We start from the raw sequence: 22,063 nt of genomic DNA, 5'->3' as shown, positions 1-22,063 counted from the left end.
CCCCCTAGTGTATGAACTCATATTCAGGAGACATAATTTTAGAAGAAACACACCCAGCATCTGTCAGCCAGTGAGCAGTCATGGCGATGTTATGGATGTACAGATGTTTGAGAGTGGTGCGTGCACAAAATGGAGGTTATCATGGTATTTCCTTTCATTCATCGAGGAGGTCACAGGCATGTGAATGACATGTGAGTCATGTGTGTGATCAAGGGCCATTCGGCGGTGTTTTGTGATAGGATGCCTGGTGTTATCATGATGATAATAGAGTGACAAAGCCTCTCCATTCCTCTGCCGAGTTCAGGCCTTCGGTTATTGAGGTAGCCTTCTCGATCCAACAGCATTCTAGTCGTTGTAGGATCTGGGTCATATCACATCTCACAGGTACAGTAGCTTTTTCGATGACTTGCCATTTAATGTCATCCACTGTGTGATTTTTTTCTGAGATATGATGCACCAAAGGTGCATTAAGCACTGACCCCAGGATGCGGCTCTTATGTTGCCCAATTCTTGCTTTAACAGGTTGCTGGGTCTGCCCAATGTATGGCAAGTCACAGGGGCACCAAATGCAATACACCACATTGCGTGTGTTGCAATTGGAAAAGAACTGCAGAGTCTGTTTAATGCCTGTATGTTTGAACACTTTGGTATTGAAGGCGGAGGGACATGCCACACAGTTACCACATATGAAATGTCCCTTCACCTCCGGTATATTCCAAGTGGAAAGTATGGTGGAATTATTTTTCTGGAGCATTTCTGCAGATGAGCGTACCAGGTGGTCTTTTATGTTCTTTCCCCGCTTGAATGCGAACATGGGGGTCTCTATGCTGTTGTCTATGCTTCTTATCAAAAGCCAGTTCTTTAGGATCAAGGCACGTATTTTGTTTGTGTGCACCCCAAAAGTGGACACACAGATCAATTTGTCTTGTGTCTTTTTCTCCTACTTTCTTTTCTGCAGCAGCCAATCATCTACAGCAGGCCCAGCACCAGCAGCCATGCAACAATGTGAACCCCTCTTTGGCTACAGCCTGCAGCCTTGTCCTACTGAGGGAATCTGACTTCCAGAAAAGGTAGAAAACGTCAGTGGACCCGATATCAAGCAGCATCAGATTGACTTTGTCACCTTTCTTAGTGTAAACCCTGGACCCTTTATTGAATTTTTGGATTTTTGCCGTTTTGGTGTAATTTTTGTTCATTACAAATAAAGTGGAATTTTTATTATGTGGTATTTTTGACTTTTTAATTGTTTTGATACTTCTAATTGCTTTGCAATTTTTCTTAAGTTAAAGCAGTCTGCTCTATGCCACAGCTACCAGGGGCTGAGCTCAGGTTTAAGTTGCCGATACCTTTATGGACCGTGCAAGAATAGTGCCATTATTACTTGTTGTAGTAAGAGGTTGAATCGGGACTAAAAACAGGCAACCATTCAAGCCATTTAAAATGTAGTAAGTGCATTTGAGTCCCTCCCTTTGTCATAACTTGAGGACATAAATATCTACCCTTTCACCAGCAAGTCTTGTATGTAATACCCACGTGGTGCTTCAAATTTTGAAGAGAGACCACACATGAGGGAAGGAATGTACTGCTGTGGTTGGAATGAGTCGGACTCTTTCTAGAAAGGGCTACTAGCGCTTAATACTAGTATGACTACTGTCTTTATTGTATTAGGGCATACCAAGCAGTGGCTAGGCTATAGTCCATCTGTAGGAAAGCAAAGAGTCAAGGAGTGCTTGTGTCCAAGCTGTGCCCACAGAATAGGAGGTGAAACATCCAAACCAAGGGCAGACCAATGTGAAATATTTGCAGCCAAGGAGCGAGCAATAACACACTTGTTATACTCACTAACTCCGACTACCAGAGAAAAAAGGAAACAAGAAGTCACTGGTGCCAACAATCCATAGGAGACACAGTCACATCATAGCAAAACATGCACCAGAAAGAACCCAATAGAAGAAAGAAAGGGATGTTAGTCAGACGCCTGGCAGCATTCCTCGTCCACTGCAAAGTCTGCACCAGGGGAACAGTCACAAGGGAAATTCTAGTTTTAAAGTGAGGACGGACACCTCATAGCAAGGAGAGTTCATACTTGAATGCTGTTAAGTGTGAGTGCCTGTTTATAAGCCATGATTTGCCCTCATTTCATAAGGACTGTGTTATGTTAAAGATCCTGGCTGGTCATATGTTGATTCCTTTTCTGGGATCAGCTGGAGAATTGGCGGTGACTATAAGATTCCTAGCAATGAATGGTACTGAGGTATGTGGATGTCCATGTGTTTACATTTATGTTCTTTCAAGTACCCAATGAGCAGAAGACAGGATATATTCCATCATGCATGGGTTGTGGCTTCTGGCCAGAATATATGTAACTCTGTGACAAATAATATACTTAATAATTACACAACCAGGCCCAGGCCTACAGTAGATGTATTTTATTGAGAGAAGACATGGTCATGATACATTCATTGTAGGTAGGTTAGAGGAGGAGCACTGGGGGATCTGCAGACATTGAGAACGGTAAGTAAGCTGGATGTAGTGGGGATCTTAATAGCAGGACAGTTCAAAGGTTTTGGATTTTATGTTCATTTCATAACGGGACAAAGATCATTGTAAACCATCTAGGAATGTTTACATGATTTATTTGGATGCACAAAGGCATCATTTGTTAAAACAAAACAATCATTAGATCCATCTTCCAAAATAGAAGTCTCTACAACACATACCCCAATTATTCTGAAACCAAATATTGTTCTTTCATTGTGTATTTCATTCTTCAAAGAAAAGCAATTTTCTCCTTCTGGTTTCATTGAAGATCTTGATTCAAAGGCCGCATTTAATTTAAGGTGGCTTCTTCAGGACATTTGGTTATGTCAGCTACCCTTCCACTCCCCCCACATCCAACTTCCCACCTGAACTAAAACCATTATTTAAAAAGCAATTGTTCTATGCACAAATGATGCACGGGATATTTCCTCACATACAGCGTAGGACAACTGCTGTGGGAGAAAAGAGAGTTTGGTGAGAGAGACATGAACAACAAAAATATTCAGAGTTTCAAGCTCGTGTGATGTCACTGGATAACACATTACAAGCAGAAAAGAGGCCCTCCGTGTGCAATGTGAGGCACTGCTGGGCATCTAGGAAGGAGGCTATAGCAGTTACACTGTAAGTTATAAAACCTAAAGAGGACGTCAGTTTCGAATTTGCAGTCAATGCAGAAGACACGATCTGCAGGATTGGACTAGCCCATAGGGCAATCAGGCAATATCCAGAGGGCTGCTCTAGTAGGTCAGAGTATGGGCTGTTTTTGTGACTGTTTGTGGGCTTCTTTTATGGTCTGCTGGACCGGTTTTAATCTTTATTCCTCTGGTATTAAAAAAACATTGCCGGCAGCCTGTTCAAAATCATGCCGTCTTCCAAAACTGGAAAAACAAGTATAGAGCATTTCTTTGCAAGTTCAAAACTGGCACAATCTGCTTCTTTTTTAGCTACCTAATTCACTAGTGGGGTCACTTCTTTATGCCTGCCCCAGTCCGACCCTGAGGATGTATCTACACTACAGGGACATTGAAATGAAAAGAACAACAAATGCAGTTTCCAGAAGTTATTTGAGATCCAACAAAGAACACTGACAGTAAGGGATGGTGATGGAATTCCCATGATAAACATCCAGGGACCCAATGTACAAAAGACAAGATGCAAATAGTGGTTGCACCCATTGCCCCTGGCAGTGCTGCCAATGAGTGTATCAGCTCAACTAAAAGCCATCACACTCTGACAAGTGTGACAATTCAAACTATTAAGGCCCCCGAAGCTATAAGAATGGCCTTGGTGCCAGATATTAGTCATTGTAATGTATATGCATTAATAAACAGCTGTTGTTGTGCTCATCCCAAATTAGACAAACTGCGCCACCATGTGGCAGAGTGTCATAAGAGCCAGTGCTGAATTTTATGTGCCGGTGCCGAGCACAGGAATCCACCGGCTCAAATTAAGGACTGGTTACAGATGACGTTTACAGGGATGCTGGGTTGCAAGGAATAGCAGACCACCATCCGTGTATTTGGGTTCCCAAAAATAAAACTTTTTTTAAAGCTACTGATGTCCCATGAAACAATGGGTGCAACTTCAAAAGAACACCAGCGGGAGCAAGCAGGGTCCTGCTTGCCCCAATGATACTGACACAATTCACAAAGGGGAAAGTGTTCCACTTGGGAACACATTCCCCTTTGGAAATTTGTTACCACAACATCTCAAGTTGCAGTAGCTCGTCAATGGTTTGCAACTCCAATTGCGGTGACAAATGATTGATGTATTCCTCTTGGAAGCAGAAATAGGAAGAGGACTCCAGCCTGTATGTCTCTATGATGGTGCACTGTTGGAGATGTGGAATTGTTCAAGTATTCACTTTCCGTCTCTCTTCAGTTCACAGTAAATGTCTGGCTGCCGTCGTTGAAGTTCCTGATAGAAAGAAGAGAGAATCAATGCCTATCAAATTATTCATCCGAAAGAGTAAAATCTTATTCAAATAGTCTTTGGTCCTGCTCAAGAAGCATACATTATTTGGAGAAAAGAAAATGATATTATTGTTCCAGTATACGAAGAGTATTCTGACCAATTTCATTTTTCTGTATGACCCTGTGTTTATTGCTCTTGTGCACTGATCTTCAGGTTCAATGTAGGTTTACTACCTTGCATTGCTTGTTCTTTAGCAGGTGTCATCACCTGATCCTTTGCAACCTCCAATGACAACTGGCTGGAACTGTGTGGACTAACAATGGGGTTTTGCGTCTGAATCTAACAGTTCAGGAGCTACATGTATCAATGACCATTCCTTACACTTGGGTTCAGCTCCTCTACTAGTGAATCTATATGTTCCATAGTAGGAAACAAATAGGCAGGTAAAGGAAACTTGTAGGCCAGATTCACCAAGGATCTCCGCCTGCGTGGTGAAGGCCACACACCCTAAGTCACACATTGAAGTATAGGCCAACTCTAGTGACTCTTTTTTATTACACTGGGACTATGTGGGAACTGTGCAATGTTTGCAATTAAAGTGTCTCTGCCCTTAAGCATCATACTGATAACTCCCTCAAGGTTTCTCTGATTTCTCCATCTGTCCCATACACACCAGTTCTTGGGAAAGCCAATATTGGCAATGCTTGTGTCTACAATTTTTTTTAACCTTCTTGCTCATTCAAACAGACACAAAAGCTTTACAATGGAGACTGCTGAATGTGTGTGCATCAAATACAATCTGCATGTCCTGACTGACAGTTACAATCCTCAATGTCTCTATTGGGTGCTGCTCGAAAATGTAAATGACACATCTAACAAGGGCTGAGTGGGATAATCCAGACAGGGATTCAATGTGAACTTCCTTTGCCTCGGTACACCTCTCCTTAATTACTTTACTGCTAGCGTTATTTAACTGTTTAAATTCTGTGAGAATATGCCTCTTTTTGAGTGGTCACATCCATTTTTTGATTACTATTATTGCTGGTTTTGGACTCTGCAGACTGCGGTCACATTTCTGATTGGTTCATTTAACTCTCTTATAATGCCATAGAGTATGGTATAGAAACTGCATCCGTGGCATGGATGTTAAATGTCACTTCTGGATTGCAGTGCTTACTGTGTGTTCCACGAGTGGCTTTAAGTCTATCCTTGTAGCCTGACTGCTGCAGTTTAAATCTGCAGTGCAACCGCTTAAATAGCAGTTTATTGACTGGTAATAACCTCCCTTTTAACTCTTAATACGCTGCACCTATAAAGGTCTTTCAGCCCAATGGATAGGGCTCATGGTTTTAATAGTAGGACACATAGTGCAGGCCTGTTTGTCTTCTGTAGAAAATCAGATTACAGAGTAAAATACCAATACTGGTTCTTGTGAATAGAGGCAGATACAACATTAATTAAACAACTACTTTAATAGTCAATTCAATTCATGAAGCTTTATTCGGTACATGAAACATGACCATAAAAGCACATAGAAAACAGACAAACAAATAACCAAAATTACAGGTTAATAATTAAAACATGATTTCAGATTAGCGAATAAAACAGATATCAGTAGAGATACAGTCCATATGATTAAAAAAGCCTGTTTTTTCTTGCATAAATACATTTGTTTAAAAAAGAGGTGGTATAAAAACAAATATCGGCAGAATTCAAATTACACAATAAGCTCATAGCCTGATTAACTGTACACACACCATGTTTCAAAAACATTGGTTTCAAATAGGCGGTACAAAAGTTCATGTACAGTTTACAGAATAGTAAAAAGTGCAAGGTGCTCTGTTTAGATATGCCATCGCACAGACATGGCCCTGTTGGATGTTTTTTGAGGGTTGGTAGGGCCACTAAATGGTGTGCCACTCCAAACCTCAGTCTTGTAAGCACAAACTTATGGGATGGCCTAGTCACCGCGGATAAATAGCATGGTGAACCTTCCGAGATAACATATCTGTTATAAAACAGGACAGTGGTCATAGAGCCTGCTGCTGACAACTGTTTCCTTGCTCTACTGGCCAGGAATTTACCTTTCAATTCAGCTTTAGGGATAAATGATGCGGCTCTAAGGTCAGTCAGGACATTAAGATTAAATATTTCAGAGTAACAATTAACAACATAATTTAACCAGGGAATTTTCTTATAGTGATCCAATGATAGGCAGTCCTCGATAATTGCTCTTTTAAGAGACTTCTCCTCCTGAAGCCAAATGGAGCGCCAGATCAGGAGTGGCCTTAAGGACAATAGATCACTTAGATAGTAAATATCCAGTTCCCGATGGATCAAGTCAGTGGCTTTAAGTCTATCCTTGTAGCCTGACTGCTGCAGTTTAAATCTGCAGTGCAACCGCTTAAATAGCAGTTTATTGACTGGTAATAACCTCCCTTTTAACTCTTAATACGCTGCACCTATAAAGGTCTTGCAGCCCAATGGATAGGGTTCATGGTTTTAATAGTAGGACACATAGTGCAGGCCTGTTTGTCTTCTGTAGAAAATCAGATTACAGAGTAAAATACCAATACTGGTTCTTGTGAATAGAGGCAGATACAACATTAATTAAACAGCTACTTTAATAGTCAATTCAATTCATGAAGCTTTATTCGGTACATGAAACATGACCATAAAAGCACATAGAAAACAGACAAACAAATAACCAAAATTACAGGTTAATAATTAAAACATGATTTCAGATTAACGATTAAAACAGATATCAGTAGAGATACAGTTCATATGATTAAACAAGCATGTTTTTTCTTGCATAAATACATTTGCTTAAAAAAGAGGTGGTATAAAAACAAATATCGGCAGAATTCAAATTACAAAATAAGCTCATAGCCTGATTAACTGTACACACACCATGTTTCAAAAACATTAGTTTTAAATAGGCGGTACGAAAGTTCATGTACAGTTTACAGAATAGTAAAAAGTTCAAGGTGCTCTGTTTAGATACGCCATCACACAGACATGGCCCTGTTGGATGTTTTTTGAGGGTTGGTAGGGCCACTAAATGGTGTGCCACTCCAAACCTCAGTCTTGTAAGCACAAACTTATGGGATGGCCTAGTCACCGGGGATAAATAGCATGGTGAACCTTCCTAGATAACATATCTGTTATAAAACAGGACAGTGGTCATAGAGCCTGCTGCTGACAACTGTTTCCTTGCTCTACTGGCCAGGAATTTACCTTTCAATTCAGCTTTAGGGATCAATGATGCGGCTCTAAGGTCAGTCAGGACATTAAGATTAAATATTTCAGAGTAACAATCAACAGCATAATTTAACCAGGGAATTTTCTTATAGTGATCCAATGATAGGCAGTCCTCGATAATTGCTCTTTTAAGAGACTTCTCCTCCTGAAGCCAAATGGAGCGCCAGATCAGGAGTGGCCTTAAGGACAATAGATCACTTAGATAGTAAATATCCTGTTCCCGATGGATCAAGTCAGTTGGGGCGGTCTGGGGTAGACACAAAAGCTTTTTCAAAAAAGAGTTTTCCTCCGTTTGCAAAGTTCGAGAGTATCTGTGACCCCACACCCCTGCCCATACAGTGCTATTGCAGTACATCTTGCCTGATAAATTTGAAGAATATCCTTAGTACGCCTATCTCTAACTTTTGCTGCAAATCTAAAAACACCGTAGGCATTTTTTGCCATTTTATTACCCACATTATTAAATTCATCATTCCATTTTCTGTCTCTTGAGAAGGTAATACCAAGGTAACAGAATTTTTCCACGTGTAGCACTTTTTCATGGTCAATAAAAAAAAGCATTTGGTGATTTATTTCTGGCCCCGCAGGTCATGGTGTGCGTTTTCCCCTTAATAATAGACAGTTTGCTGTCTTGAATAAACTTACAGTATCTGTCAATTAGGCGCTGTAGTCCTAGGGGAGTTCTTGAAAGCAAAACGGCGTCATCAGCGTATAATAACACTGGGACGGAGACACCATTCATCCGGGGGGCATCAGCCTTTACATTCTTTAAAATTGCATCGACCTCGTTAATAAATAATATAAAAAGAAGGGCGGCCAGAACACATCCCTGTCGAATCCCACGTTTCACACTGAATTTAGGGGTACACTCTCCTTTGGTGCCATAACGCACACAGGTTTCAAGCTTTTCATACAACCTGGCCAAAAAGAAAATTATACCCTCTGGGGCTCCTAGCTGTAACAAAATTGGCCATAAAATAGCATGGTCGACCATGTCAAATGCACTGCTTAAGTCTGCAAAGCAGAGCTATAACGAACCAGTTTTTGCTTCAGTGTATTTGCTAATCATTAAGTCTAGATTTATACACTGGTCAAGTGTGCCCCTGCCCTTCCTAAAGCCATATTGGCTATCGGCCAAGATGTTCTCTTGCTCAGCCCATTCTTCTAGTCTTATTAGCATGACTCTACTCATGATCTTAACCGAGGAGTCTAGAAGAGAAATGGGGCGATAGTTTTTTACATCTGACCTACTGCCCTTCTTGTGAATTGGGATGATAATAGATTCTCCCCAGGTTTTAGGGGGCTCACTACAGACTGCAGCGTTAAATACAATAGTCAAGAGAGGGCTCAACAGCTCTGGGGCTGATTTGTAGACATCAATGGGGACCCCATCGGGTCCCTGGGCCTTACCCCCCTTGCTAGCATGTATTCCCTGGTCGACCTCTTGGACAGTAATATGAAGTGGTAGTAAAGGCCATCTGCTAGGATTCAAATTCTCACAACTTTCGGAACCAAACCAAAAATTTTGGAGAAATGTGTAACCCAGTCATCACTGGTGACATTAGAGGATAGTTCTGGTATATGGATCTTCTTTAAGAAAAGGAGAGTTAACTGTAGCCCAAAAGAGTGTATTATTAGATGTTTCAGATGCTTGGTTTAGAGAGTCCCAAGCCTCCTGCTGTAACTCACTCTTCCTACGTTTCAATGCTAACTTATACATAAGTAGGGATTTGATTATTTGGTCAGTGTCCCTAGGCTTTTTAGCAAGTGCACCTTTCAATTCTAATAGTAAGTTGGTGCATGCATGGTCAAACCACCCCGGCCCGTTACGGTGCTGATCTCTACTAGGTCTGGTAAACCTAACATTAATTAATCTATTAATTTAATTAATAGTCATTAAAAATCCAGTTAGAAGGTGAAGATCAATTTAATACATAGTAAGGAAGAGCACATTAAAAAATAAAAAAATGTCCCTACTCCTGGAGGGTAATTTGAAAGGGAGCACACAGGATACCAGGACAATTCTTGTGTATTCTATTCCTGGTGCTTAGGGATCCTGCTTTTGTCTTACCTGACCTCTGTCTCTTGGTTTATTGTGGGTACAAGGCCTGTTTCTAACTGGATGTTAGTTCAGGGTGGACACTAGTGATTTCCATAGTCTATTCCTCTACAGAACTTCAGTCTTCAGAGGCAATGTTTAGCGTTGCCTGCAACACCTTTGCCCCTTGATTAGGCAGTGCCCATAGTCACCCTTATCCATTAGCTGATGCCAGGCATAAAGGTGCCCCCTAAGACACCTCTACAGAACACTTCCTGATGAAGCAGAAGAACAGAAGAGAACTGGACCTGCTGTCTATTAGTTAAGAGGAGTTCATAAAGACTGCACCTGCCCCCTTGCACTTAGTAAAAAGAAGTACCCTACTAAGAGTTAGCTGGCAGACCTCTTGTGTGGCAACAGGGACACAATAAACTGCCAGTGGCCCTCTCCTGGAAATTTCCAGCTGACGAGTGCCAACTGGAACCTGGGAACTATGTTGGTGGCCTCTGCCTAACACTCTAAGGAGTTGATTATAATGTCGTCCAGAAAGGCTCCGAACAGCATCCGATTCATACGAATCCGTTTTGGAACCCGCCTTTCCAACCAACTTGGACACATTTCCCAATGACCGATTACGATGGCTGGGAAGCGTTCAAACTGTCCGACTTGGTTCCGAAAGGCATTGGGAGTAACCAAATAGGTCAAAGCCGAATCATAGAGGTCTATGGACCGCACTTCCAGCAGAGCCATTAGGATGTTAGATTTGAACAGCTTTTCCGAATTGGTTGTTCTGAAATTATTTGGATGTTGGAATCTGACTTTGGCGTTCCATCGCAGGCCCCCCTTCACCCGGGGCCTTCCTAATCTGGCCCCTAGGGGTACCCAAGGGACCCCCTATCTTTGCATGCACAGGGTGGCAGGCACCATGGGGTGCCCAACACAGGGTGCAAGGTTTTTCCCAACCACCCCTTTTGTCAATGGGTGTCTGTGTTCTAGTTCGGAACACAGGCTCCCATTGAAGCTAATGGGAGTGCAGCCGATTCGTATCCAGAAGCATCTGGATGCATCAAAATCCTCGGACTTCCCCGATCTGAGTCATTCAGAAAGCATTCTGGAACCAAATCGGTCAGAATGCTTTCCTAACAACATCATAATAGACTCATAAGAGTCTCTAAGTATCCCCATTTAGGTCTGGGGGGGGCCTTAGACCTGTACTATTGTACTAGTTTGGGTACTGAAAGAAGTTTATTTTTTTTAACTTTTTGTCCAAAGCTCCTGGACTTCAAAATAACTTGCCATAAAATGTATCTACCAGCAAGTCCATGACAACGGAATATATTTCAGGTTTGTCTCATGGGGAGAGGAGTTTTTCTTCCAAAAATTAGAATGACACTTTTTGGATTGGAACTTTTAACAACTTTTTAAATTCCAGATTTCTCTGAGACTAATCCATTTGGAGTAATAAACCAGGGCTTCCTCGTGGTTAACCTCAAATTGCACCTACGTCCGAGTCTACCATGACCATTGACTACCAGTTTCGCTATGCGCGATTCTGCACTATTTTTACTTAGCTCTTTTAAAAATATCAAATTTCTGGTTCCCCTTCATTGTTTTTTGTCATTTTGGTATTGATTTGCTTATTTATATGAGTTGGTACTTTTAAATGTTTTACACATATTTTGTAAGTAAAATCTCTCTGCTCTGTGCCACAACTACCAGGAGTTGTAATCAGGTTTAACCCCTTGGCCGCGGCGTTAATTTCACCGCAGCGCCGCGGGTGTCCGTGGCCCGGCGGTACGCATTACGGCTCATGGCCGTCATGAGTCACAGTAGGCATGTGCTCATGAAGGCCGTGAGCCACTCGAACTCCGCCCACCAATTAATGCGGGGAATTAATTGCGCGTGGGCTGAGCGGCAAAGTTCGGACTCCCGATCGTTATGAGCACACACCTACCCTGACTCATGACGGCTGTGAGCCGTCATGAGCACGGAATGAGTTAAATGATTGACAACTTTGAGCGCATCTACCAGGTTAGCGACTTTATTACTTGTGGTGGACTAACAACCACCCCAAATATTAATTTGCTGTCTTATAGTTTCACTTTATACTAACTGCTTATAAGCATCGGGGTGCTTTGACACTATAGTTTTGGTCTATCAATCTTGAACCATCCTAAATTTGACAAGTCTGTAACTTCCTCCTGTAGCTCATCCCGCTTCATCAATCTCCAAAGATTTTCTTCTTTTTATCTCTAATTGCTCTATACCTCATGAATTCTGGACGATTTGCCATCGTGAATGGGGCTTACTTACTGCTCAGGCCTTTCAATCACTATTCAACTACTTCAATTTAAAATCATGTTTTGAGATGTTATTGAAATGTATTATTCTGTTTTCTAAATAGCATATTTCTCATGATGTTTTGCTACAGAGAATTTTGATAATTGACTATTTAAGAATGTATTACACTGATTTGTTAATTGACTTGTTGCTGTATGTTTTACAATGAAGGGTTGCCTCAAAAGTTAAATGGTGCAGGGTGGAGAAGAATAACTGCAAATATGAAGAAAATAAGTGAACCATACCTTTTATAATCGATGATAGAAGTTCTTTCTTTATTGTCCAGGTACAACAGTCACAACAGCAGGACTCACCTGATATGTAGAATCAACAGTGGTGTCATTTGATGCCTTGCTCATGTTCCTGTTACCTTTAATAAAAACAAAAATGTGGTTAATCCCCCATTGGTAAATGTTGATTATCATTCAAAAGGCATACAGCTTCATTCAATGTTTGAGCAGTCATCAAACGACTTGTACGGTGAAGGCCCTACCTTGATCAGCTTGGTGATGTTCTATATGAAATCTATAGCATTCCCTCATATACGATTCTGAGGTTTATACCGACGGTGCTGTAACTGGGCATTGCCTAGAGGTCTCAGGGATGAAAAATAGCACTGGAGGTTTTCCCTAGACATTTCAGCCCATATAGCACTGTTCAGATGGTGGCTCTAGAGTATATGGATTGTTGGGAAGATATAAAGAACATTGGACTCAGGTTGACACACTGTTGGTCCTGGCCCTCTCTGCAGCGTCACCCCTTTTTGCCCAAATTATTGTTGGCTGAATTATTTTCTGTTGGCCTTACAAATCTGTGCACGTTACCAATGCTAACCAGTGCTAAATTGGTTGTGCTCGCTCCTTTGAGCATGGTAATTGGTTTACACATGATTGGCGTATTTAAGTTTCTTGGAAGTTCCGTGTGGAATGGCAAACCATATACCCAGGGGTTGTAAATTAAAAGCTACCAGTCACCATGCAGCACTTACTGTCCCACCATATTAATTAGCCCCTTAAAACAGGTCCCAGTCCTGCCACTGCAGCCTCAACACATGTTTAAACTGTCAATTCACCTGGAAATATATCCCCCTTGCCAAACCTTAAATTCCCCTTTAATTGCATGTAAGTCACTCCTAAGGTAGGCCCTAGGTAGACCATGGGACAGGGTGCATTGTAGTTACAAGGTTGTACATGTACTTTTAAGCTTAACAAGTCTTTGTAGTGAAATGGCCTAAATTACCTTTTCACTACTGTGAGGACTACCTGTTCCATAAAATAACACTGGGTTGCCGTATTCAATTAAATAAGCACTAACTTTTGATTGGGGACTGATAAACATTTAATGTTTTGTATCTATGAAATTGTAATAAAAAATCTTATTTATTGTTAATGTTGGACTCTAAATTACAATTTTGAAAATGCCAGGTAGAGGACCAGACATAATATGCCCCCATGAAAGCAATGCTTGTTGCCAAATTTTGCTGACCCCTGAGAAATACTATCAGATATTCAGGAACACCAGCAAACTCCCAAACCAGGCTTGGGTGAACTTCTTGAATTGGATGGGTAAGGGGCAGTGAGATTAATGATTATGTTGGCCTGTCCAACACAGGGTCTGATTTTGATGCGGTCATAAATGGCTCCAACCATCGGTTGAAGCCATTACTACTGCATCAAAATGTCCCGTTTTGATTCCATTCTGACTGGCCCATTTTGATGGGGTCATCAGAAAGTAATCCACACTGGATTTCTGAATGGCCTCCGACGGGCTTGGAGAGCCCGGCTGCTGTTCGGAAATTCTCCATCAATGCCTCAGGCTGCGCTTTCCGGATGAGGGATTACAATGGAAGATTTTGACAGCCTTTCTGTGTCGGCCTTTCCAACACAGAAAGCCTGCGACTATGGGGGCCCCCAGCATGGCCCCAATCGGGGCAAGGCCTCTGGATGGCGGCCGTGGCCACCCTGTTGATCCCTGCACCCGATGGCAGGAACCTTGAGTTGTCCACGAGAGTGCAGGGATGAACTGGACCTCTGGTCTTTACAATGAGAGCCTGCATTCTGTTCGGCATGCATGCTCCAATGTAAAGAATAGGATTGCAACCGAACAGTTTTCGGTAGCATCCTACTTGCTGGTGTGGAACCAACCACAGCAGGTCATTCAGTTCCAGTTTCCAAATGACCGGAGTCCATCCAATTTTGTAATCAGGCCCTTAAATCTTGAAGGAGTACATGTTCATACCTATTTTACAGAGCTGCTCCAGCACCTGGTGGATAGCAAGCTGACTGACCCTGACTGACCCTGGAAAGCTTGCTGAGGAGGCGTACCTCTCTGTCAGCATGAGAGTATCCATAAAAGTACCTAGGACTATCCCAAGAGGGGTGGTTCAGGCTCTCCCCTGAAGGAAGAAGAGGAGGATGGGTGTTGGCCCTAGGTGTCCCATTTCCAGCTCTACTGCTTTGATTGTTCTCAGCCAGAACACATGCAGGGGCACTCTTTCTGTCCTAATAAAACACCCACTTGGGGTGACCAATTTGGCCTTAGGGGTAGGTTGTCCTCAGGGGCAGGAGTTAGATCATGTGCTAATCTCCCTCAGTTTGGAGGTGAACTCAGAGGGTAGACTGGTGATCCCTGAGGATGGGAGTCATCACTTCTACCAGGTCAAAGTGAATGGGGTCCCTGTCACTGCTCTGAGGCACTCCGGGCTGCCAGGCTCTGGTAGTGGAAAGGCTGGTTTCCCAAAGCTATACATCTGTCAGGTGTGTAGGCTTATTCATGCCCAAGAGTGGGACTTTCTTTGCCCCATGGCCATGGTATCCCTAGAGTAGGGTGGGGAAGGGACCCAAAGAAGGGCCATAGTTAGTACCCAGATGCCCATTGACTATATTCTGGAGAATGAGTTTCTAATGGTGATGGAAGACTTAGGAGAGACGGTTGCCTAGGACACACTGAAAGCTCAAAATTGTGGGGGCGCTACTCCCAAATGAAGGGCACAAAGTCCCAGATGGAGGGGCAGGTGCTGGAAGGACTCACCCCTGACCCCTGTTCACACTTAGGGTCAGGCCCTGAGATGAGCCACCAGTCTCTAGCTACCACACCGGACAGTTGAAAAAGGGTACCTAGCACCTCGGGCTATGCCCCCGACTCTGAGGTCAGGGGACCATGAGTGGCCTGGAGCCTGGTTTTTGACACTGACTGCTTCTAGTGGCCACTGTTGGTAGCTGTCCTTATGAGCAGAGTTTTTCCTGTGTTGGGGACAGAAGTCTGATCCAAAGGTTATAGTGTGCTACTTCACTTTTTTGGCCATGGTGGTACTGTCTGCCTACTGGGAGGATAGGTGCTGCAGAGATGGGGTCCACAGGTGAGGAGAGATGTTGCCCAAGGGCCACACATGCGAGTATAGACTGAGGGATCCAACTGAATTCAGAAGGGCATAGAACTAACATGTGCCTCTGCAGAGGGGACCATTGTTCACGTTATATTGCAAAAGCAGGGAAGTCCATCAAGGTATTAATTAGGCTACCCTGGCTTTAGGCTAGTGGAGGGTTGTGTTGGACCTGACCCTCTCAGCAGGGTCACCCACAAACATTTTGCCTTACTACTCCACTGTTTGATTGATTTATTTTTTATTGGCCTTGGCACTCTGCAGTTTGCCATCTCTAGTAAGTTTTGTGTCTTTGCTCTCTCCTTTAAACATGGTAAAATGTGCTTACATTTGATTGGCATGTTTAATTTACTTCTATGCCTCTTGTAGAGCGGTATACCATATACCCAGGGCCAGTAAATTAAATTTACTTAATCTGCAATTCCCCTTAAGCAACATATTAAAATATGTCCCAGGCTTGCAATTGCTGCCTGAGCAAAGTTTTAAACTTCCAAATAGACTTTGCAAAATGATTCCCCTGCTAAGCCTTAAACTTCCCTTTTATTGCATATAAGTCAATGCAAAGGTAGACCCTAGGTAGCCATAGGACAGGGTGCATTGTTGTTAAAAGGTTGGACATGTACCTTTAAATTTTACATGTCCTGTAAGGGAAACACTCATTTTCTTCTTTTTTCACTACTGTGAGGCCTACAAGCCTCGAAGGATAACATTAGGTTACATTATTGCATGTAATACACGGTATGTTTGATTGCAGAAAGATAAGCATTTCATGTTTGGTAGCTATAAAATTGTAATTAAAAATCCTCTTTACGGGTAAAGTCATATTTTAAATTACAATTTTGAAAATACCTCTCCTAGAAAGAGTTTCATGCCTCTGCAAACACCTGATTAGTTGTAGCCATATGCCAGTGCTGCGCACATCAAACGGATACACAAACGTTGATCAAAAATAACAGAAACGTGTCCTTGGTTAAAATTTGAAAAATATTTCTCCAAAAGACTGCATCTTAAATTAGTCTTTAAAGATCCGCTCAGTGCTTGCAGAAAACCGGAAGGTCGGCAACAGGAGCAGTACGGCATTTCTATTAATGAGAGGACACTTACAGCAGATTCTTTCCAGTCCTAGTCCCCAGGAAAATCCTAAAAAGCATATTGGGATTTGAAATGCGTCGGCACTCTGTACCATTGGGCAAAAAAGTGCTTGAAATAGGAATAGCTTCAAAAGGGATTACTCTCAAATATGTAAACCCTTAGGCTTAATTACGAGTTCCCTTTGGTCAGCAACCCCTGAATGTATTGATAACATGATTATGAACTCAGAGGAGGGTGGCTTTGTGAATTCTTGACTAGTTGAATATTCACCTTTATTTTTGTTAGAAAATTATTTTCGATTATTGTGTCACTTTGTTTTTATGTCAATGTAAACAAGAAGTGTTATCTTGATCTGTGTTTGACTAATTTGCCTAAGTGTTATCTTCTTGAAAATGCTAGAAGAATCAACATAATAAATTATGTAGACCAAGACATCTTGCAGTTTGGTCTAAGTTTACTGAGGTGAATAACGGCATTCAAAACTGTGAGCTAGATAATTTTGTATTTGTATTTAGCTGGGTGTATTAGGACAAACCTCTCTCTGTAGCTAAACTTCTAGAAAGTTGGCATTTTCCCGCCTCTGCCATTTGATGCCTGCAGCCTCCTCTTTGTCACATGACTGGGTGCAGTTGGCAGTTAGGACTTTTTGAATTCCTCACAGACAGTTACACATTTGAGGGATTAGGTGTGCTGGAATGGGCCATATGCTGGCAGAATGGGGGAGAGGAGCTCGGAACAGCCCCACTTGTAACTGAATATGCTGTGCCCTGTCTTTTACACAAAGAGCTCGTCACCTCATAATTGTCGCTATAGCCAGCTTGGAGCCAGGGCAGGGAAGTCAGGACATTCCAAGCACTTCAAAGAGAAACCTATAGAAAATTACACTATATTAAAGAAGGTACTATTCATAAAAATAGTGCCCTCAGATTCAATGTTGGGTTCACTTTCTAGACATGCGGGAGGACTCCCAGAGGATTACACCTGCTGTGAACTCTACAAGAATGATTTGCTGCCTGATGCCTGCTTTGAACTCACAGAGGCCTGCCCAGCTGCTTGATCTCTGCTTTATCATTCTGACCCAGGACTACTGTTGCAGAGATTCTGCACATAAACAGAACTATGCGCAGGAATATGGGACCTCAGTGTATAGGGGCTAAGCCTTCCCAACACCATAGTGCCCACAAATCCAGGACCGAGGAGCTATAGTGTCTCACTCGCTCTCCTACACACTAATAAAGAAGCCAAAAATTAGACACCCCATAATACAACACTCCTGGATCTCAGGAATTGTGGTAACAAGACACACCTTTCCGCTCACACTCATATCGGTTCACAGTAAGAACTGACTGAAGCACAAATATAACTTAAAATGTTTATTGTAACTATCATGTTCTAAAAATTCAGTATACGAGCCACAACAAGAAGAAAAACACATACAACTAGTACAGTTGGCATTCCAGCTAGGGCATATATCATAAAGGGAGATGTCAGCATATGAAGACAGTGGAAAAGGACTATAAAGCCTAACCATTCTCCCCTTGGTAAGGAGAAGTAATATTATATAATAGAAGATCTCTGGGTTTTGTCAGCAGACCCCAGTACTTAGTGCCTAGATGGTATATCTACATCATAGGAACAGCATTGTACTTCCACATGGAAAGCTCTCTCTCCAAGTTTGTGTTACCTAAACATGCATCCCCATAATATCAAAGTATGAGTTTTCAGGAGCAGCAGCGTTAGCATGTTTTGTGTAGGTGCTAGGGACTGACCAGAAGAGAATAACAAGGGGTATTGTGTAATGACCTTTTTCACTGAGTTCAGACTAAACTCCAGGAACAGGCAGAACACGAACAAAGCAGACGGTTCTCATGTAAAAGGCATAAACAGGGTCTTGCAAAAATTAAGCCATGTAGCAAATAGGGCAAAAGCAGCATCATGGCGGCAGGGGTCATGCTCATTTAGCGATGTTGACAATGTCCCTATCCCTATCGGCCACGTGACACTGCCAGAGTGACTCGAAGGGCTCATTTTCTGGCCTCCTGTTCAAAGGCACAGGGACATAACAAGCTCTCATCATCTTGAACTCGCACCTGGAGCCAGCCTGTGTAAGTCCTTAACACCCAAGTATGCCCCTCCAGTCCTGGAACCTTGATTGGAGTGTCAAAGATGACCCGATACCCAAAACCCAAAACTTGGAACTTAAATCTTTTGGCTATAGACTGGGCTCAGAACTGAGGGAAAACTGGGACCAACCTGCTCCTCTATCCACCCAAAGTGCATTGCGTAACTTTGCGGTAGCTCCTGCTATGTTCTTCTCCACAGCAGCAGATCCTGTTCATCTGTCCTACGCCAAAAGGGTGTATGGCATCCAAAACTCTCATTGGCTGCATCCTTCTGCTGCTTTAAACTGGAGATGTTTGACTTCTAAAAAAAGAGACTAGGGGCCAGATGTAGGTAAATGACATTTACCGATTCTTAAATACCGAATTTTACCGATTCGGTATTCAAGAATCGGTAAATGAGATGTAGGGGAAAAAATCTGTATTTTTTACCGAATCGGATAAAATCGGTATCTGACTTTCGGAATTTACCGATTCTGTATTTACCGAATCGGTATTTACCGAATCGGTATTTCCCATTCATTCCTATGGGCCACAAGGCCCATAGGAATGAATGGGAAATACCGAATCGGTAAATACCGAATCGGTAAGCAAGTAAAAGTGAAACTCAAGAAAACAGCCAATCAGGTGCTACCACCCTCCCCCTCCCTACCAGGAAGTGGCTACACAGGCAGCTGCAACTAATTAGAAGGTTCTGGAGAGGTAGTCAGAGCTGAGCAGAGACACAGAGCAGCAGGGAGAGTTTTTTTTTAAACTTTACCAACAGAAAAATGGCAAGCAGCAGTGAAAGCCAGAAGGCAGAAAGAAAGAGGAAAATAAAGTTCTGCAGCATGGAGCTGCAGGTACTTGTGGAGGAGGTTGTGAGAGTGCACAACAAACTTTTTGGCAGGCACTCCCTCACTGTTCCCGAGTCTGCCAAAAGGAAAATCTGGCAGGCAATATTAGAAAAAGTGAATGCTGTGCGAGTCACGACCAGGAATACTGAGGATCTCAAGAAAAGATTCTATGACCTCAGGAGCCTCACCAAAAGAAAGATGGCTGAAATCCACAAGCAGGCAGGCCTAACCGGTGGAGGCAGGAACCCAGCGCCCCCTCTGACTGACCTGGAGGAGATGGTGGCCTCAACCATTGAGGCAGACAGCATCGGCGGACTGGGAGACGTGGACAGCTCAGCCAGAGCTGCAACAAAAAAAGGTAAGACGCATGCGCTGCATTACACCCCATAACAACCTGCTTCCCTTTACCCTTTGTGGACAAGCACACCCCAGTCTAGTACTGCTATCACTATCCAGGAGCAATGCATTATGGGAAATGTAGTCAGCAAATGTCAGACCATGTGTAACAGTGCAGACATCAGCAAGTTAGTGAAACGAATGCAGATAAATGAAAGTGAAATGTGTAATGCATTTATTGTAGTGACTGTGACACAGTAGCACTCTGTTGACATACGCTTATTTATACCTAGGGGCCAAAACAGGCAGTGGAGCCACTGATACAGAAGGGACTGCACCAGCGAGGGAGGAGAGTGAGGAAGCAGGTCCAAGCCAAGTGCAAGCCTCGCAGGTGGAAGGTGACACGACTGGCATCTCACATGAAGATGACACTGTACAGACCCCAGAGTTGCTGCACTCCCCACAGGTTTCCCAATCCCCTCTCTTGGTATTCTCACCAGAAACTTCACCATCACAGCTCAAGTCCACTCCTGCAACCCCACCAGCCAGGAGGCGTGTCGTGCCCTCACTAACATTAATGGAGGCAGCAGAGGGTGAGGGGGAGGCTCAAGTGTCGGTAGAAGTGAGTTCAGCAGCACAGCAGTCCACAGGTGAGACAGTCACTGCTCGCAGAACACAACGCAGACCCAGCAGTGCAGGTGGACGTGGTGAGGGCACTGTGTTCTGTGGGCTGGAGGGGCGCATGGTGCGCATACAAAGGATGCAGGGCAAATCCATCCAAGCCTGCCAACGCCAACTCTGCACCCTGAATGTGCAAATGGGAGACATGGGGAAGGGCATGAGAGACATTGTGGAGGCAAATAAAGAGGTTGCAAAAACAAATAAGGACATAGCAGCAGGGATGCAGCAGATGAGCAACTCTATTACGCAGCTTTGCTCCAAATAGTATATCACACACAAGGCGCAGGGATGCCCGTGCCCACAATGCGGCCATCAATCGTTTGGCCACCGCCACATCCCTGCTATGCAGGAGGGGCGTAAATATGCAGGAGGCATTGACCCAGAATACAGCTGAGGTCACCTGGGGCATGGCCAGAATAACAAGTGCACTAGAGGCTATGCTGATTTCGCAGACAGCACAGAATCCTGCCCTGGACGTGGCAGAGGCTGATGACACCAGTAGCCGGAGCAGCATAGCAAGCGCTATTGTGGAGACACGGAGGAGTACCAGGTGCCAAGCTGAGCCTCCAGGGCACGCTGAACAGAGCGAACAACATCCTAGTGGCTCAGGGAAGCGCGGGCGCAAGTGAAAACACCGGTCATGGGTGAAGTAACCCGGGACAGACAGTCCCCACGTGAATAATGTTTATTCTGTTGCACTTAAGTGCTTGAACATTGTGGCACCATTAAAATACGTTGGTCCCATACACAACCTGTCTGTGTCTCATTACTTACTCAGAAATAGTTGCGTGTTATCTCCTCACGTCTGTATCTGCCATCACTTGGTGTTGCCACTCCAGCAGGTTGTGTTTCTGGCACAGCAATCTCGTCATCATGATCCTCATTGTCTGACAACTCCACCTCAGTGCCCTTCTTCACAGCAAGGATGTGCAACATGGCACAGGCAGCAATGATTTTACAGCAGGTGATGGGGGTATACTGCTGTGCACCTCCACTCTTATGCAGGCACCTAAACCTGCTCTTCCAAATACCAAAGGTACGCTCCACAATAATTCTTGTGCTCTTGTAGGCCCTGTTATATCTCCTTTGGCTGGGTGTTGAGGGGTTGAGGTAGGGGGTGAGTATGAAGGAACGGAGGGCATATGCACTGTCTCCTAAAAGTAAATGGGAATATATTACTCACATGCATACCTGTACTTCTTACTGCAATAGGTGTTAATGGGGTCGCACACTGTGTCTTACCCAGGAGGTATCCTTCACCAAATTCACCTGCTGTCAGCCGTGCATAGATACCACTGTTTTGAAATATAAAGGAGTTGTGGGTACTCCCAGGAAATTTTGCTACAAGGTCAGTGATGGCGCACTTGGCATTGCAGTTCACCTGCACATTGATGGTGTGGGTGAACTTTCTATTCCTATATATGTATTCGGTGGCAGCAGGGGGAAAAATGGGAATGTGGGTGCCATCAATGCAGCCAATGATATTGGGGAAATACGCCATCAGATAAAAGTCAGTTTTTGT

The 22,063-nt window shown here is 43.3% G+C and overlaps 1 protein-coding gene across 1 annotated transcript in view; it reads right to left on the bottom strand.

Annotated features, from left to right (window-relative positions):
* Positions 1–2,432: 2,432 nt before the first annotated feature.
* Positions 2,433–22,063, bottom strand: part of LOC144769678 (sialic acid-binding Ig-like lectin 13) — a 285,815-nt gene continuing 266,184 nt past the window's right edge. The window contains exons 6-7 of the mRNA XM_078653871.1: positions 12,409–12,464; positions 2,433–4,458 (exon numbers count right to left, since the gene is read on the bottom strand). Coding sequence (XP_078509997.1) covers positions 4,402–4,458; positions 12,409–12,464 — 113 coding nt within the window. The 3' untranslated portion in view covers positions 2,433–4,401. The remainder of the gene's footprint in view (positions 4,459–12,408; positions 12,465–22,063) is intronic.

This window comes from Lissotriton helveticus, chromosome 7 (genome assembly GCF_964261635.1).
Source record: "Lissotriton helveticus chromosome 7, aLisHel1.1, whole genome shotgun sequence".
Classification (NCBI taxonomy): domain Eukaryota; kingdom Metazoa; phylum Chordata; class Amphibia; order Caudata; family Salamandridae; genus Lissotriton; species Lissotriton helveticus.
This window is presented reverse-complemented; position numbering and strand designations above follow the sequence as displayed.